The 20,294-nt window shown below is 38.3% G+C and overlaps 1 protein-coding gene across 3 annotated transcripts in view; it reads left to right on the top strand.

Annotated features, from left to right (window-relative positions):
* Positions 1 to 5,792, top strand: part of LOC133991858 (E3 ubiquitin-protein ligase RNF166) — a 20,471-nt gene extending 14,679 nt beyond the window's left edge. For 2 of the 3 annotated variants that reach the window (XM_062430443.1, XM_062430442.1), the window contains one exon: positions 452 to 5,792. In XM_062430443.1, coding sequence (XP_062286427.1) covers positions 452 to 517 — 66 coding nt within the window. In that variant the 3' untranslated portion in view covers positions 518 to 5,792. The remainder of the gene's footprint in view (positions 1 to 451) is intronic. The other variant, XM_062430446.1, reaches the window with a different exon arrangement.
* The last annotated feature ends 14,502 nt before the right edge of the window (positions 5,793 to 20,294 follow it).

Genomic DNA, 20,294 nt, shown 5'->3' with positions numbered 1-20,294 from the left:
ACTACTACTACTACTACTACTACCACCACTACTACTACTACTACTACCACTACTACTACTACTACTACTACTACTACTACTACTACTACTACTACTACCACTACTACTACTACTACTACTACTACTACTACTACTACTACCACCACTACTACTACTACTACTACCACTACTACTACTACTACTACTACTACTACTACTACTACTACTACTACCACTACTACTACCACTACTACTACTACTACTACTACTACTACTAGTAGTATTACTACTACTACTACTACTACTACTACTAGTACTACTACTACTACTACTACTACTACTACTATCCGACCAATACAAACAGATCAGATTCCTTTGATCATGGATGGTCTACAGGGGGTTTGATAAGGTTAGGGTTACATTATGTGTGCTCTACATTAACATCAGCATTTTTGTGCGTATGTGTTTTCAGGATTACAGTATTGATGAAGAGGCAGCACTGCAGGCAGCTCTGGCACTGTCACTGGCTGAAAACTGACACATCAACACCACCCTGTCGACATTAGCACCTGCTCCACCTCATTCCTCTGCACTGCTGTTGTTCTTCCTTTGCTCAGAAGGTATCATCCACCCAGCAAACACACCTGACCCTGCCAGGTTCACACAGTTTCCACAGAGATCCACATCACGGAGCAGTCCAGCTGACTTTGGATTTGGTGATGACCTCACGCCAGGGAGTCTCTCCTGGTGTAACAGTGCAGCCACTCATTCATCTTTTCACTGATCCATTTGGATTTGAAGTTTTGAAGACAAAACATTCTGTGGATTTGGAATGGATCCAGTGACCAAGTGATCAAGATAAGCAACTTAAAATTGGACATCACCCATGGCTTGGAAACAGTCCATCCACTCACAGTGTCAGTGCTCCTGACAGCAGCCATCTGGACTACCATTCACAGCATGAAGGGCTATCTCCATGGAAAATGTCTCGTCTGTGAGTTTGAAACATCTTGAAGCATGCTGACTCTAAAACCCTCATCACTGTTCCAGGTCTTTACAGGATCACAGGTCACTGACTGCTGGTACTCACTGAGTAACTAGGTTGATGCTCAGTCTGTTACATAGTGAGCGGGCGTTAACATACAGTAGTTAAAATAACTTAATAGTCTAAAATACAATGAATCAACACTTCTTCACTATTATCTCCACAAACAGTTACACCTGCTATAAAGCTGGTGTAGTATTTTGCACGTATCAGACAAAACAAAATCACATTAGTAAAAGCAGCAGTAGCAGCAGCTTGTTGACCTGGCTGACAGGTGACTTGTTGACTGCTGCTGTCCATGACAATATCGTCTAATGGTCACGCTCAGCAGGTTAGAGGTGAAGGTGCCCTGGCCGTGAACACGCACCAGCACAACATGCATGGGGAAGATAAAACTTCCTGGATTTACATGTATATGAACAATATAAGGCCGTGTGCTCATTTCATTCTCTGGCCTTATGTTTCACTGCAGTAAGCTGTGTTAACACAGCTGTGTCAATCCTCATGTGGGTGTGTTATGAATATTCTGCTTGCAGTGTTCACATGTGACAGGCAGACAAACCCTCTTCCAGATTATCTGGAGAAAACATATGTTACTGTTGTATGATGAAATAAAAGATACATGTGGATAAAGCTATTAGGTACAAATTCAGTAATTACAGAGAAATATCACAGTATTTTGGAGACTCTACTTAAAACAGTGTTCATGTAAAGTAGGTTACTGAACCCACCATATGTCTTCAAAGTATGATTCAAAGTATATTACAATTCAAACTTCTATACAAATTTCTTACACTTTTTCATGTTATATTGGTATGCAAGAAAAAGCACACAAAATGGAATTTGTTAAATAATCCATTTAAGAAATGAGTACAAATTAGTGAGATGAAGGACTGAAATGTTTCTCCTCAGATTTCTGTTAGCAGCTGGAGGTGAGAGTGAGGCTGATGGATCCCAGCAGTGGACTGATATCAGACAAATAAACTAATGTGCAATTCTGGTGAGATTCATGATATTAGAAGCCGAAAGAATGTTAGAGGGACAATCTGCACAGCTTAATTAGATTTAGCTCCACCTTCCAGTTAGCGTTGCACCCACTGCTGTACCATACTGCTGTGAAACTGATGGCCTCTGTCTTTAGCTCTGTCTCTCGGCTGTCTTTTTCCAACATAACCTGTATTTTATGTTTGTTAATGCATAGAAAATAACCATTTGAAGACCAAATCATTTTCACAAAGCAACAGCAATATTTCCATAAACATTGAGGGCAGACTTGAACCCTCTGCATACACATGGCAGAAAGGAAGTTTAATCTTCTCCTCATGTACATGATGTCTGTAGACTTTTACACCAGCAAGCATGTCAACACACCTGTGTATGCAGACACCCAGTGACATATAAACTGAACCACGTCTTTGTCCATGTTGAATTATATCTGGCCCTTTAGCCTGCTCTAGCTTCTTTATAGCCATGTCTATATCCTCCATAAACACAAACCCATCATTGTTATCTCAGTGCTTTGCCAGAAGGCTCATTCACAAGATATTGAAATGAAAGAATCACTGTAGAGTCAGAGTGTTGTGGAAGCATGACCTTGGCACAGTGATGGTGGTGTGACTGGCCAGGCACTGAGAAATCATGGTCAGTCTTGATGTCAAATGTGAATGGCAGGCTGTCAGACTGAGCAATATAAAAGTTACTCCAGAGGGAGCAGCATTGCCAGAATAACCAGGTTTACTGTAATAATCCATTACTGTTAAATGCACTTTGTCAGTGGACTGCAGCAGCTGGCATTGCAAGCTGAAAATGTCCTTTAACCAGATCCCTGACTGACTGAATGCATTGGAAAAGTGACCCCAAGAGCCAAATATGGAAGTTTTGAAGTTAGCAGAGCTGTCAGAGATAGGATATCTAAACCTGTGTGACAAACTGAGCAGCAGTCTGTTCTGTGACTGTGATGCTGAACTTTAACATGATAAATTGGTATTTTAGTCATAGTTGTGACATTGCATCACCAAAAGAAACTTCACAGGCTGACGTCCTGGAAGCTCAGTCATAGCTCATCCATTACTGTCTGCAGACAACAGACAGACCTAAAGATACGATGGGGAAATAAAAACAGACTTCAGAGCTTCATGTGTAGTTTAAATGGATCAAACTACACTGATGAAGGAAGGAGGGATCATTTGTCCTCTGCTCAGAATGCCAGTAATACCATGTTGATCTCCATAGTATATTGACATTTACAGTAACAGACATTCACCATCACCCCCTAAAAGCAAAGTCAAAAAGTTCCTATTTTTTATCCTTGTGAATACTTGCACTGTCAGCATTTTCTTCTACCAGACTGATCTGAAAATATTAGTTGGAAAAACATCAGAAGGGATAGAACCTCCATTTTACTGTTATCTGCTTCTTCAACTCTTGCTACAAGGAATATTTTTATGATGCGTCTGCCGAGATAGATGAGTATAAAAAGATATATTTTTGGAAAATGTTTCCGTTTAAAACAACAGGACTAATATCAGACATGGGTCGGATATGTGTCTGCAATTTTAAGGGGAAAATGAAGTTGATTAACAAACTTGAATTGTTGTTAACACACACACACACACACACACACACACACACACACACACACACACACACACACACACACACACACACACACACACACACACACATATACAGGACTGGAGGTGTGCTTTAACACAGATGGACCAGTAGATGGCAGTCCTTCTCCAGATGTGCCGAGCCATAATGAAACCAACACACTCATAGAATATTATATATCAAATCATGATTGTTATAGAGGTTGTGGAGAAAAGAGAAGAGGTAACTTTGGCCGTGTTTCCACAGAAGGATACATTCATCATTTGCACTTTAATTCGTTCAGTTTTTTTAATAATAGTTGGAATTCTTTTTGTATAATCTTAACTCTTTAATGATTTTCAATTAAATTCCATAGCACAATAAGTGTTTTTTTTAAAAAGTTGACCAAGATCTTGTAAATGATAAAAGCTGTCAGGGGTTATAAGTTATATGATATAAAATGTACCATTAGTTTTGTTTGTGTGACAAAAATTTCAAATAATTGTTGACTGAGTACTTAATTTAAATTGGCAGCATGTGCCATTTCTTTTCTTCCAATAATGTTATTGTGGTAAAAAGAAAAAAAAAGAAAGAAAGAAATAAAAAAGACAAAGAAATGGATTGATTGGGAATGCTGATTATGCAACAGCAGAGCTGACATACTCCCATAGTACAAACAGGTCAGAACATGGAGCACGATGGAGGATGATTAAGACCATGTGAAGAATACATACAAAACAAATGAGATATCCTGCATCAACATCACTATGTTCCTATGTTTCTCTTAAGGCCAGTAACAACATAGCACAACATTCTTAAAAATTGGATTTCATTATCTTGAAAAACAGACGTTGGCTAGCATGAGGGTCAATATTTATGAACATTTATATCCAACATTTATATATTGGATATATATGGATTAAATAATTACAAAAATGATTAGTTTCCCTGTTGTAATTCTGACTTGGATGTTGAAATAAACACAAGCCTACATTTAAAACTGGCTATTGTTACTCTAATGTGATGCATTATCTTAAAATTCAAAGATCTAAGTATAAGAAAAAGGAGTGTTCAGACTTAACACTAATAAATAAATAAATACATTTTACTTGGGAATATTAAAACAAGTTTGATGGCCACTGTTATTCTGTCCTCATTTATTCACCTCAAACAGCTAATAATGGACTGTGCAGAAGTTTGCTGTAGTTAACTAGCAAAGTATGCACCACACATGTGCCTGTGCTGTGTTTGTGGGACAATTAAGCCTCTGTCAGTCTCAAAACTCACCAGTATCTAGTTCTTTCTGTTATTTTCCACCATACTGTATCTATATTTTTCTTATCTCTGTACATTCATGAATTAGTCATTAAACGTTGGGATAAATGGGATTTTTTCATGTTAAGACATTTTAAATTCACATAGACATGTTCCATCACCTGTTGCAACTTTGCATCTCCCAGGGCAAATCCATGTGTTCTCACATCTTTGAATTGGCTTAAAGAAACACAGCAGCACCAACTCTAAAATTACCTTTAACTTCAGTCTGAACATCTTATGGAAAAAGTCACAATTCTGTCTTCAGTCCCAGGTTCTAGTGTTTTCTCACTCTCTGACCTTTACTCAAAAAAATAAATAATATTGGCAAATTTGAAGGAACCCCCCCCCCCCAAAAAAACAACAAAAAACAACAACAACAACAATTAATAACTAATATTTTTAGCAGATGCACAATAATAAGATTTGTCTCTAAAATAATGTTCTTTTCAGCATTCCGCTTCTGTAAGTTGCGTTTCTCAAAATATAATGATGTTTTTATGTTTGAGTAGATTTCAAGGTTTCTTCTTTCTTCATGCAAAGAATCACTTCTTCAGTTTGTTGTTACAATTTGTATATTCATGTTGTAATAGCAATCTTTTACAATTGCAGCACTCTTCTTACCTCTGTAGAAGAATTCTTGGATTCTTATTTTGTTCAAATGTGTGTACTTCATGTTTATCTGCTTCTCTCTAACTCTTCATCTGAACACATTTCCTCAAGAAATGTAATCTGTTTTTGTGTTGCATTTAATATTTTGTGTAACTGTCACTGCGTGTCATTAATAATCATTAAAGGCAGCCAGGTTACAGTAGCTCAACAGTCTCATCACAGTGAACAAATGAAGGTATGACTGAACTGAAACAGACTGTAGAGCTTTGTTACACACATCACATCATCAAATACATTTGATGCAAACATGGAGGAGAACTGTCTGGCTTGTAAGGGTTTAATAACTAGTGAACATGAACATGTTTTGTTCTCATGTTCACTTGAAGCTAACACGAGGCTTGAGCAGTCTGAGGAAACTAAATCAACTGGTTATCTTCATTGTGTGTATTGTCTGTGTGTGTCCTCTGCTGGGGCTCAGTAAAGAAACATAAAGAGGGAATTTACCAAAAGGACCAACTTTGGAAAATACCAGCTTGATTGACTGCCTGTTATTATGACATGGTCTGTGGATATTGTCCTCCACTTCTTATAGTGGGGTTATGCTAAGAAGGACATAATACATGGCAAGTATGGACAGGAGGAACTATCACAACAACCAGTAACAGCCTGAAGTCTATCCTTTAAATATTGTGATGTACAAGCTGTAGCTGGTTAGCTAACTAGTCAGCAGGCTCTATTAGCATGAAGCATTAGCATTTAGCCTACTAATTACATTAGCATAACCACTGTTGGCCCCAAACACTTCCAACTTCACTAACAGAACTGTAGCCTGCTTATACTGAGACAACGACTGGCTAACAGCATGCTAGGGGCTGACTGGTCTTGCCCTACCAGCTGCTTTAAAGGGTCACTCAAAAGACATGACACATTCAGGTCAATTTATTCATCATGATGAGTCCTACTGAGTCTGTAGGACAGTTGTTTAATGTCAATGAGCTCAGTCAAGTCTAAGATAATAACCCTGATGATATCTCAACTTGGGTTTAGGGGCTAACAATTTTATAACAGACAGCTTTTGTGACAAACTGCTACAAAAAAGTTGTGGGTGTCAACTATGTAGGAGGGTCTGATGAATGCTGTCAAAGAGTAGTTTAAAAAAAAAAATACTGTCACCATTATACAAAGTCCCTGATTCTATGGATGTGCAATGATACATCAGAGGAGTGCCCCTGTATACGCTACTTTAAAATGGCCAAGCAGCAAAACCAGTCAGATGTCATGGGAAGTTGAAGCTTTTACTTTTTCATCAATTAAAGTACAACAGGAAGTAGAAAGAAGGTAGGTCAAAGGTTAACCATGACAAAAACCTCAACTCCCAAACACTTGACTAAAGCAAACTGTGTGTAATAGATGTAAAGATTGATATTATTGTTACAAAAGAAACACACAGGTTTATTCAGACAGAATTGATTCATCTCCTTGATCTCAAGTGTATTAGTGTTTGTGAAGAAGGATATAGTGTAAAGACAAATGTGGATAACGCTATTTTAATGTACTGTATTTAGCATTCATAAACAATTAATAAATAGTTTATAACACACAATAACACACTATAGTGTTGTAAACAGACATAAGGAATGTATTTAAATGTATTTATTTTAAATGTATTTTTGTTGCGTGTACAAAGGTCTGCTCTGAGTCAGCCAAGTTATTCTCATTACTCAATATAACCTCAATCATAAATACTTAGTATGTGTTAACATAGGTCTAGTTGTTAACTATTTATTACCCTGAAAAGAAAACAGTGTGCACTTAATCTATTTAGAACTACACTATAGTTTGTTATTGTGTTATAAACCATTCATTAACCATTGATATAAACTTTATAAATGCTAAACAGGAAGATCAAAATAAAGTGTTACCCAAATGTGTAAAGTGAAGAGATGTAAATCCAGAGTGTGGTCAGTGTGATTAATATGCATTCTCTCTACACATAGTAGAGAGAATCATATCAATAAGAGGTGCTAGCAGTGATGCAGTGACACTGCTGCTGGGGATGATGATGATGATGATGATGATGATGATGATGATGATGCTGATGATGATGTCTTTCCAGCTGTTGCACTGTTTGGGTTTTATCAAATCACTATTAAACTTAGGACGTTTTGTAGCATCTTTTTCTTTCCTCTGAAATAAAATTAAAAACACATAATTATGTAATGTAGTTCTGTTTTAATTGTGTGTTTTCAAAAATCAATGCAGCAACATCTTCACTGCAGAGATTATCACTTATCCTTATAATGGAGATTGTAAATGATCTCTTTATCATACTGTACTTTATGGCTGATGAATAGAATTTGTGGATTTCTCAAGTCAACCAGATAACCAACCACATGAAACTGAATTGGAGTCAGAAATCTCAATTAAACCAAAACTATAGTATTTGCATGTGGAGATGCCAATAAAGGGCAATTAGATGAGAATGTTGTAATTTGGGTGAACCAACCCTTTAACACATTAAACAGAGGGTTTCACAATATAAACAGAGATGACTGCACACACATACACACTCCTCCGTCGTGGTGGAAAAAGAGGCGGGGGTGTAATGGCTCGGTTTGGCATAGTTGGAAATGTTAGCACGCAGCACCTGTTGCAACTTCACTGAGCTGCTTTTCCACAGCAGTGCACAGATATAGCCAGCTCCATTTCTCCTGCGTGTCTCTATACCACCACAGCAAACGCCTACTACCACCTCATTCAACACATTCTTTTCTCACTTCTCCTACATAAACATAAACTCACAGACTCAGGATGGCATTGCAGTATTACCTTAATTTTACATTTTGATCTCAATCATGTGTTTTTTTCCCGAGTGTTAAAAAAACCTTTTTACTCACGTGTTATTATTCATTTTTATATATTATTTGCTTGTTTTTACTGTTTTTACTTACGTCTGATTTTTTATTTTGTATATTATTTACATTGTGAATAATCACGCTCTGTGAAGCACAAAAAATTATACATTTAAAAAGTATACCCATATTTTTTATTTTTGTTACAGCAGTAAATATATAATTGCACCTTGGTTGAGGAATGCACCTTCTACAGGAGAAGAGGTGTGCAGATCAAAGGAAATGATCTTCTTATGCAACACATTTTCAGCAGCAAATACAATTTGAAATATGACCATCCAAAACATAACAAGTCAAAGTTTTCATGTATTGAAAATATCTGAAAAGTTAGAAATTGTTCATACTGAATATATCTGCACTCATAACCCTAACCCTTGTATTCCATTTATCATGAGACATGCCTAAACTTCCTACACTGTCTGTGCCATACAAAACTGTAGCATTCAATAAGCAACAAGAACATTTCCTTTTGAATGGATGAGGCAAAGCTCTTTAGCAGTATATAAATACAATTTTACAGAGGTGGCGTTGCACTGTGTTTGTATCTGGAAATCTAGTTTTCTCCTCATCTTAAAAAAAAAAAAAAACTTCTTTTAAAGGGGCACTTAACTGACTTTACACAAAAGGTTTGTTTAGTCATCATAGGAAGAAGCACTCATCTGGGAAAACCGCTGGATAATATTAATGAAGAAAATAAACCTGATGATGTCGCCAGGGTCATCTGAGTTTGGGCTAAAAGACTATACACAACAGAAAGCCTAGAAACATTTACCAGCAGGGGAGGATATAACAAAAACATGCCTTTGGTTGCATCATGGGAAATGTAGGCATCCTATACTTCCATTGTCTCTTTATTTTTATTTAATTTATGGAGGTACAGTAAGGTTTTGCTGGATTACATGTATAATGAATACGTGTGATATTCTATATTTTTCATATTGTCATTAAATCTCTCTACTAACAGGTACTGTGTGTATATCAAAGTCTGATCTAATTTCTCTGTGTCATAGACCTTTATTGTTGTCAAAAAAAACTATTAAAAAGATGAGCCACACTGCCGCCATGATCAAACACTGTAATTCATTTTGATCCACACCTTGAATATTAAAATGTTTGTGCCTATGCATTAAAAGGAAATCGTTTTAATGCTCAGCATTAATGTCATTCAACCTCATAAACCTTAAACACAGCCTTAAATGTTCCCTCTGCTTCCCCTCATCTGACTGCACCACAGCATCTGACCTTCTCCATCCTTCAACCCTAATTAGCACACACACAGTCACTCGTGCACACCCTATTCCATGTTTTGGCAGATGTCTTGTAACAAGTGTAACACAGTGTCATTTGCAGGGTATCAGGGTCTGTGGTGAGGGTCTTTACGGAAACACTCATACATTCACAGTGGAAAATACCAACATAATCTGATCATTGTTTCTATTGCTTCCCCTCATCCAGCACACACACACACACACACACACACACACACACACACACACACACACACACACACACACACACACACACACACACACACACACACACACACACACACACACACACACACACACATTTTGTATCCGTTATCCTAATATTGTAGCCTAATAATAGACCACATGTCTTGATAGCAGCTAAATCCGGCGGTGCTGTCTTGTATTACTGACACACTGTGAGATGGAGAGCTGCCCTCATGCCTAATATAACAGCTTTTCATGTATTTATAGGACTGCAGGGATTCAGAATAGCATCTGTGTGTATTGAAAATGAATCTGGCTGACTGGTTGGGAATATTTAGACCTTGTTCCACAGACAGTTGCTATTCATAGCATTCCATTACATCACAACAGAGCCATGCTGGTGGGCAAACAACAGGTGCTCATACTCATGCTACAGGTGTAGGGCAGGGCAAGTGTTTGCAGCATTGTGACAGCAAGTCAAGTATCTTTGCTGCTGGTGGAAAATTTGCATCTGTTTATCAAAGTGATGGATACGGTGCACACCGTCGCCCAAGGCATCATGAAAATAATGATAATTCTGATACTTTAAATAATCATGGCTTTATGTAGCCCCATTGTTCACTGTATCTGAAACCTTCATTGTTATACAGATGACATTCATCTAACCAACGTGCACATTTGCTAAACCTGCAAAAAGAAAAAAAAAATATTTTTATTTTTATTTTTACTTTTACTTTTACTTTTACTTTTACTTTTATTTTATTTTATTTTATTTTATTTTATTTTATTTCTGCACTTTATCACACAGCCTCATCCTCAGACCTTGTTGTTCTTATTTTAGTATTTAGTATTTAGTATTTAATGTTTTAGTATATTGTTCTTTGATGTCTTTGTGTATTAAGCTGCTGGACCCTAAATTTCCCCAAGGGGATCAATAAAGTTCACATCTATCTATCTATCTATCTATCTATCTATCTATCTATCTATCTATCTATCTATCTATCTATCTATCTATCTATCTATCTATCTATCTATCTATCTATCTATCTATCTATCTATCTATCTATCTATCTATCTAAAAAGCAATATATTTTCTCTCTACCTAGACAGAGTCTTCAAGTCGCAAGGAGTCAGCACTTACCACAAACCATTCAACCTTCTAAAGAGAGAAGCTAAGTTTGGATTGGTACATGACCTCATCATGACATCACATGCCATGATGAGTGAAAACAGTGAGGATGCCATCCCTGGACAAGAGATTGAATGACCACTGAAAAGGACAACATCAGCTGTGTGTGAAAACCAGACTATAAACACAGCATCCACTGGGAAGAGGTCAAAGGTCATGGACGCCTTCATAAAGTTGGGAGACTCATACAGATTTTTAAAAAGAACAGTTGAAATGGAAGGAGCAGAGACATCCTGACTTCCTCCAAAAAAAAGATTACTTCAAACTATTAAATGATATAACTTTGCAAAGCTGGTTCTGTTTTAAATTTGGGGTGTCCAAGCCAATTTGAGATAGCCCTGATGACATGAGTCATCATCGATTAACAGAAGACCCAGGCTCAGAGGTAACCTCCTCTTTAGAAATCTTAAAAATGTACCTTATTATCCACTAAATCTCTAAATCATCTGTTTTATTGGTCCAGTCTGATCTCTGTTGTGTGAAAATGTGCTCAGTTCATTTAAATGTGCTGGGAGCCATCAGTGCAATGTACAGATATTTTTCCAATGTTTGCCAATTGAGAATGTTAACATGTGCATTGACATGAGCGTGATAGTGATATAATCAATCCAACCATCTATACTTGCTGCAGAGCATTACTTCTAGGAGAATTCATCTCATGCTCTAAAGACTAATGCATATTAATGTGTATGTGTATATATTGATGTATATTTCACCGGGACCTGAGAACTGTATTTGATTCTTTCATGTACCTACATGGCTGAATGACATGTCACTTCCTTGAATCCTTGAATGTGCACCAACATGCACAGCATTCACAAGCAAAAAGGTTTGAATGTATTATGAGATAGGAAGTGCTTTCTGTTTGTTAGTCCTTCAGGAGAATGATGATAATGAATGTAAAACTGTATCAGTTTGAATTTATCACTCTCTACTAACACCTGCATTTCCGGTTCCACCATGTTGCTACAGAACCAATCACTGAAACAAATACAGCTCAGGATTTTATTCTGTCAGCATTCATCTGCTGAAAAATCACATTTTAATACAAAGATATACATAAAAATGTTTTAACAGAGCGAAAAACCTTTTACAGTACTTCTAAAGTTTAAGTCACTCAGACAGTTTAAGAACATGTCAATAAAATGCAGTTTTATGCAGAAAGTGTTTTATGTGATTGAATGCTTAAGTAATGCAATTGAATACTCAGTCTGCTACTTGCTACTCCAGCTAATGAGAGAGAGGCCTGACCTAAATACATGTAACATGACCACCACTTGAGTTTGGTGTTAATTCACTTTTCTCTGTAACACTTTGTACCTTTGGATTGAATTTTGATCAGTTGGTCTTACTACGTTTGCCTGATGCAGGGTGATCATCAATGTAGAGATTCCTTCAACTGTTTGTTAGGGTGACATGATACTCCTCTGACCTCAGTAATCCCTCTGACTACACTATGGGTGATAGTATGCTATTTTTTTTTGTTTTGCTCATAGTCCCAATTGAAGTGCCCCTTCCTCCAGACAGAAAGGCTCTGCATACAGATATAATAGAGTCAAGTGTCCACTACACGTTGTTTTGTTTAGGGCATGTCCAGATGTTAGCCAGAGTGATGATATGGCTCAACTGAATGCTCACTTTTCAGGACAGTGGACTAAAACTGGATTTAAAGTTGTGCATTAAGCAGTTATGACATAGCAGTGGTGCTGTGCACATACACTATAGTCTACACTGTACTTAGTGTATACCTCCTCCAACATGTAACTACAGATATACAACGTAGAAGCTTTCAGATCTGAAAATGTTCAGCTCAGCTGCTTGTTTTCTCCTAGAAGTCTGTGATAATGGTGGAGATTGTTGAGACATTCAGCAGGCTGTAGAAAGACTCAGTAATACACACATCTATCACAAACATCTCCACTGAAAACCTTCTGCTCACCACAATCATCACTGTGTCACAGAGAATAACAGAACTTCAACACTGTTACTGTAAGGACAATGTATTAAGCATATAACTTGATAATATATGACACGTCCAGTAGTATTAGTGTTGTGGTAGTCATTAACAGGTGATCTGACACTGGACTATAAACTTAGTTCCTAAACCACAGATGCATGTATGCAATGTAACTCCACCTACACATTCCACCCACAGTCTACACTTGGCTTAACTAAGAGTACGAATGCTAGTCTGTCAATCTGTTCTAACATCACTGTTAGGTTTTTCTGAACGCTTTAAACACCAGGCAATATGAGCAGAAAGATCATCAGTATACATCTGTGCTTGTTCCATTTATGCTGAGTAAGTTGTGGTGTCAATCTGTGCAAAATAAACTCTTATTTAAAACACATGTTAGTTTGTACACATACATTTGGTAACTAAGCAAATGGTTTTCGAACAGGAAGTTACAGATGCTAATACAACATTTTGTCAAGCTTCCTCTGGCTGTCATCAAATCAAAGACAAATCTAGTGACAGCATTTGTTCAACTGCTCAGCCATCAGATTTTGTGATCCACACACCAAGTGATCCAAAGATCCCAGAGGGTCAACATCAGACAGCAGCCACACTACTGATGTTCAGCCAACGGTAAGACTCTACAGAAGTGTATTTTAGAGCAGGATGACTCTACAGTATTGAAGTTTAAAGGCTGTCAGGATAACGGGCATCCTGCTTCTTGGTGCTTGGCTAACAGTGAGATCCTGGAGAAGGTCTTGAAGCAGCTTGCACACTGGTACTTTTTCACTTCAGAGTGGGTTTGGAGGTGAGCTCGCAGGTTGGATCGGTCAGCAAAGGCTCGGCTGCAGTGGAGGCAGGAGAAGGGTTTCTCTCCTACAGAACACACAGGGATTCATGTCAGTCAGACAGAAAGGTGGGAGGGTGAGTTCTCCATGAATTCCCCATTTTTATGACACCAACAATCAAGCTTTACACACTGACTGGCCAAGTGTGTGGAGGTGAGAAAGTTTATTATGGTTTGAACTTCTCTCCCAAGCTTTCCGATACTCCAGTGATTTAGTATCCCACTTCCATGAAGTTGGGAGACTCATAAGAGACAGATTTTTAATAGAAATTGTCATGAATTTAATTCAATTCAATTGAAACAGCAGAGGATAAGATAACTTGACTTTTTGTTCTTAGTGTGATTCTTGATTTATAACGAATTAAGTTTCCAATAATATTTACACAGGTTAGGGTTACCATAATGCAACCAATAGCATCTTCTCATTAGACCCTCTCTTGCTCATAAATGCTAATATATTTCAAATGTCACACTGTAAATTAGCAGTCTCCAGGCCTGGGCTGAGATAACCTTGATGAAATCACTATGACATCATCAGGGTTATTTTATTGTCTCCTCCAGAGCCACAGGAGACATAATATAACTGTTTTTACAGCCTGAGTGCTACTAAGCCTGACTTGTAAACTGACCTACTTGTATCAAATTGTTGGAGCACTCTTTTAATAAAGGGTGCTTTATTAAAAAAATGACCTTAAGACAACATATAATGAAAGTGAATGTGGGTGCGTGTGTTTCACTGACCTGTGTGTGTTCGTATATGTCCCTGAAGCAGCCATGGCCTGGAGAAGGCCTTACCACACAGCTTACATACACAGGGCAGTGTGTGTGTCCTGATGTGCATCTTGAGTGCTCCCAGGCTGACGTACTCCTTCTCACAGTACTTACAGCTGAAGTACTTCTTACTGCTCCATTCACACTGGAACTGCTTGTGTTTGACCAAGCCTGAGAAGAAGTACTCTTTATGATAGTCCAAACATTCAAAGTTATCGTGGCTGCTGCTGCCAGGATGGATGCCAGGAAGGAGAGCCAGGAGAGGGAGGGATGGAGGAAGGGATGGGGGAAGGAGGCTCTCTCTCCTCCAGTGATCTGCTGTCATACTCTGGACTTCCACATTCAGTTTGGTACACGATTCAGCTGCTTTGTAGGCTTCTGCAGGGCCTCCACTGTAAGCCTCTGAGGAGGGACCTAACAAGGAGAGAGGGGAGGTGTTTGGGGAGGGTGGAAGATGAAATTGGTCTCCTCTGAGAGAAAAGGGTGAGGAAGAGGAGGAGGAGGAGCGAGAGTGGGCCCTCTGCCGTAGTTGTGGGCTCAGGACTGGACGATGATGGTGAGGAAGGTTGTCGCTGTGCTGCAGAGAGTCTACATGAGTGCTGCAAGGGGCCTCTGTGAAACACACACACACACACACACACACACACACACACACACACACACACACACACACACACACACACACACACACACACGTTCTATCAGAAACAATAATACCACCATCAACCACCAACTTCCTGCTTCAGCTTTGACCTACTGTACTTACTGTTGTTACTGTTGTGTGCACAGCTTTCCTCTGCAACAGCACTGTGTTCCCAGATTTCAGAATTTAGCCAAGTACAACGTATTGGTGGAAGAAGTCTTCAAATCCTTAATTACGTAAAAAAAACCAACACCACAATGTAAAAACACCATACAAGACTCCTGCATTCAGATCCTGTCTGACAGTTGTAGTCACAGGTTTACAGTCACTTGTCTGGAACATTTACGGAAGTTTGGGGATTTCAGTTGTTTCTGCACTTGCTCTGTTTGCTGTGACAGAATGATTGGGAAATGTACTTCTTTGCCACAAAAGACAACAAATGTTTTGGTTCTTTTATAAATGTCATGTGGGTCTTCTGAAGTTATGACAAACAGATCTGAGAAAGTGAATTTATGCACTTCACATCCCAAGATCATCAGTGCAATCAATTGTTTAAGTACAGAGTAGAGGGTACAGTGGCCCCGTTGCCTAATTTTGAAAAAAAAAAAACCTCAGTCACCCTCTGCTAGAAGACAAATGGTCTCAAGGATCAGACCACAAATCTCCCAAAAAATGATTTAAATCCTTCTGGAACACAGGTGCCACTGTCTTCAGTTAGGCATGTTCTAGTCTGCCACAGACTGAAAGACCTCAGTAAAAGACTGAAACCACTGCTCCAAAGTCAGCACCTTGAAGCTTGACTCAGGTTTGTTGCTGATCACATGGAGGAGAGTTTTGTGGTCAGATGTCACACAGATGGAATTATGTGTGTGTGGTGCATAAAATGTGATGCATTTAATCCCAAGAACCCTGTGGCTACTGTCAGGTATGGTGGTGGCAGTATCATGCTCAGGACTGTGTTGCTGGGCAGAATAATGAAGAGGGAAGATGACCTCAAAATTCACAAGGACAACATTACATCATAAGCTAAAGTGTTAAATCTTGGATACAGCTGGGTGTTAAAACAGGGCCATGACCCTAAACAAACATCAAAAGTGGGCTTGAAATGATTAAATCAAGCTAAAATGAGGCTTTTGGAATAGTCTTCCCAAACTCCTGACCTCATCCTCACTGAAAAGATGTGGACTACCTGGAAAGACGAGTTTAGGAGAGAAAACCAAAAGATTTGGTTGAACTTTTTCCAATTCTGCCTGAGAGGTCAAAGATCCAACCAGAATTCTGCCACAAGCTTTTTGAAGGCTACCAAAAGCACATGAAAAGGGCTCTATGTAGAATCATTGTCTGTAAAGTAAGTAGTAACTCCAGCTGTCACAGAGAACAATAATTATTTTAGCCAATAACAGTATGTACTCTTTTACTGTCCAGTACCAGTGAAATGTTATCATAAGTGATAAGAATGATGTTCAGAAGTACAGTACATACATAGTTATTATAAATTAATTATTATTAAGAAAGAATTCAAAATAAATACTGTGGCTCCACATATTGTCTTTATTGTACACCTGCATTTGTTAACAGAGTCTCAGTTGCTGACTTGTTACTCATTGGTTTATTTGTTACTATGGAGATTACTGTTATCTTTGTGGTATCACTGTGGTATCAAATTTCAATACCTTTTTGCTATAATATAAAATGTATTATTGTACAACTGCATGTACAATGCAATGCAATGTACAATGTGCATGTGTAAAACAACATATATTTACACCACAGGAGATTACAGTGATATCCAGATATACGTATGATATTCTGTCTCTGAGAATAAAATTGATCTCACCACCCTGTGGAAGGAAAGAAGAACTCTGTAATCCTAAATTTAGTCTTAACCCCGAATCCAACTCCAAACTGTTACAAAACTCTAATTGTTCCCCACAGACAGAACACATAAACACAGACACAATCAAATCAATATGATACATTTTTTTAAGGCAAAACCCAAGTTTAAGCTTGTGCAGTTAACAATGGTTTCCTTTAAAAGTAATGTGATTACCAGGATCCTATTACCAGCCGTTCTTTCTTGCCTCCATTCTGATGGTAATGGGAGTTTATCAATACAGTGGCATGGGGAGGGGAGGCTCATGCTCGCTTTAAGAACTGTATTGGAACAAATACAAAGGTTGAAGTAGGGATTTGTCAGTAGGAGCCTGGAAGGCCGCTGCATAGGCTCTTGAGGCTCCTTAATGGGGCCCTTCTGGTCTGTCAAGGACCTTGGGACAATGTGTTCACTCTTTTGGGAAGGATTTTGCACCTGCTTAACACAAAACTACTTTTATTTGTGACCAGAAAAATCTGTCATTTCCCTTAATAAAACATTATTTTCTTTATATCCATTTCTAAAAAATAAATAAATGACCTAAATAAATAAATGAAACTAGGAAAGTTTAACAACATTGTAAGAATGATGACACATAAAAAGAGGGATGCCTCTGAGTCTTGAAAACAAAACCTGACCTAACTTCTAAAAATGTTTTCAATTCAAAGGGAGTAAAAAGTTGAGTAAAGGCAAAATGCATTTAAATATCAACATGAAATGACTAATCACGAGGCGTGGCTAAATTATTTTTGTATTCATTTGTGTTTTCACAGGTCCAGGTCTAATAATGTTGTAATATATAAACTACAATAATGTTTTGTGTTTTCTCTGAACTGGTCAGGTGCAGGAGGCAACACGAGAATTTCCATTTTGGAAGAATAGTCAAAAATATAATTATTATATATATTACTATATTACTCAAAAAGCACTTACCTATCCTTCAAACTGCAGTGAAATAAGATTTGTATGTTTCCTCCTCTAACCATTCAAATTATTCTTTTTCAAATAATGAGTCACGCGAGTGATGAAAGTGTCTTACCATCTGTGTTTGAATTCAGTCTTCCATAGTTTGCCTTCTTACAGCTTTGATGTGTCTTCACTAGGAAGGACCGCGGCATGTTGTCGCCCTCTTCACGGGAGCTGAGTGACGATGGTCCACAGCCGCCGGTTAACGGAAGCAGCTGTCTCCGGTGCAGAGAGAGAGACAGTGCTGCATGTACGGGGGTCTGCGGCGGCCTCGCGCATTCTCCCGCTGACTGCACTCTGTCAGGTGTGAGCCAAGGGTCGCGCGGGGGGATTTCCATACACACCAGTGTTGAACCAATTAGAAAGAAAGGACAAGCGCAAGGGGTGGGCTCTGAGTGTCAATCAGAATACCCCAACAAAACAGGTGTAGGAATGGTGGTAGCAGCTCACTATGGAGGCATGGAAACACTTCAAACTGGTTTAAACTGCTGGTGCTGGGGGTGCAAGCACACACTTGGAGAGGGCAGATTTTCCTCCATGATGGAACAGCACAGAGGCAGCATTTGTCTTTATAACATATGAAACCAGCACAGCAGCTGATCAACCTGGAAAAACCCCATAAAGCCACAACCACTCACCACCTCACATGTTGAGAAGACAGAAAGTAGGACTGCACTTTATAGGTTTTCACTGCCAGATATATTTCTCAAGAACCAAGACAGAGAAGATGTTGCATTGTTGCCTTCCCACAAAAACTTGTTTGGCTAAGAATTCATATGAATTATCATAACCTCTCAAATAGTTGCCAAGGCCTTTATATTCCTGTCCTGCAGAGAAACAAACCTTTATTTCAAACAGACTTATATTAAACGTTTTTCTTATCTCTTATATGTTATATAACTTATGGTATATTCGATCATATCTTAGTAAGAAACCTTACTGTTTTAATTGGCTGTTAATCCAAAGTAATGTTAAATATTAAAACAACAGTAAAATGTACATTTCCACAGCACTAATTCATGCACTCCATCATGTCGTACTCACCACTCTGTTTTTAACCCATTTGTGGCAGGAAGCGTGACAGCAAAGTAGAGGTGAATGGATTGTTATAGTACAAGTAATTTCACACCCCTCAATGTTATTTACTTGGCCTTTCATATGGGCCAGACTTCATATGGAACAGCAAATTACAATCACTCTGAACAATCCTTTAACTTCACTAGTGAGTAAGAAACATATGACCCTGAATGTACCATGAGTCAACACGCTACATGTCATTTCATCTACAAATATGAATTTTATGTCAATTGAGAATAAGCATTTACATACATTCAGAATTCAATTGGACATTTGTGAGGCTAATAATGACCAAGGTTTTCATTTCATTACAAAAGCTAATTTATACAGTGAGCATGTTCATAAGACACAGTCCTATCACCTCCAATTCTCTTTTCAACATCTCTAAGCTTATGTCTTAAAAATGTATTACATACAAAAACACATGCATAAAATACATGCGATGACTTCAGGATACACATCTTCATTTTGTTACAGTGAACCATACATTATCAAATTGTCTGATGACACCATCATTTTAAGCTTGCTGAAAGCCAGTGATTGCATCTCTGTGTATCTCAAGGAAATCACTGCCTTCAGAGAATGGTGCGACAGCCACTATATTTTGCTTAATACCAAAAAGACAAAAGAAATGATCCTTGACCCCAGGGAAGTCACAGACCATGACCCAGTGTTCGTGAATGATAATGTAATTGTGCAAGTGTCTTCCTTCAAATCTTTGGGTATTATGATGATAGATAATAAGCTTAACTGGAATGTTCATGTGGAGTATCTATGCTCCAGACTAGCCCAAAGACTCCACTTCCTTCGAAGACTCTGATTGTTCGGTGTCCGAAAATAAATAATACTAACTTTCTATCAGGCGGTGCTAGAAAGCATCATCAGATATGGTATGTCTGTCTGGTTTGGATCTCTTACTGTTCAGAATAGGACCAGACTACTGAACATAACAAAAACCGCCTTCAAAGTGATGGGGACAAACCAAATTGGGCCTCTGCAGTCCCTGTATGAAAACAGTGTTGTCAAACAGGCAGATTCATGGATGACCCCTCTCACATTCTAT

This window comes from Scomber scombrus, chromosome 12 (genome assembly GCF_963691925.1).
Source record: "Scomber scombrus chromosome 12, fScoSco1.1, whole genome shotgun sequence".
Taxonomy (NCBI): domain Eukaryota; kingdom Metazoa; phylum Chordata; class Actinopteri; order Scombriformes; family Scombridae; genus Scomber; species Scomber scombrus.
This window is presented reverse-complemented; position numbering and strand designations above follow the sequence as displayed.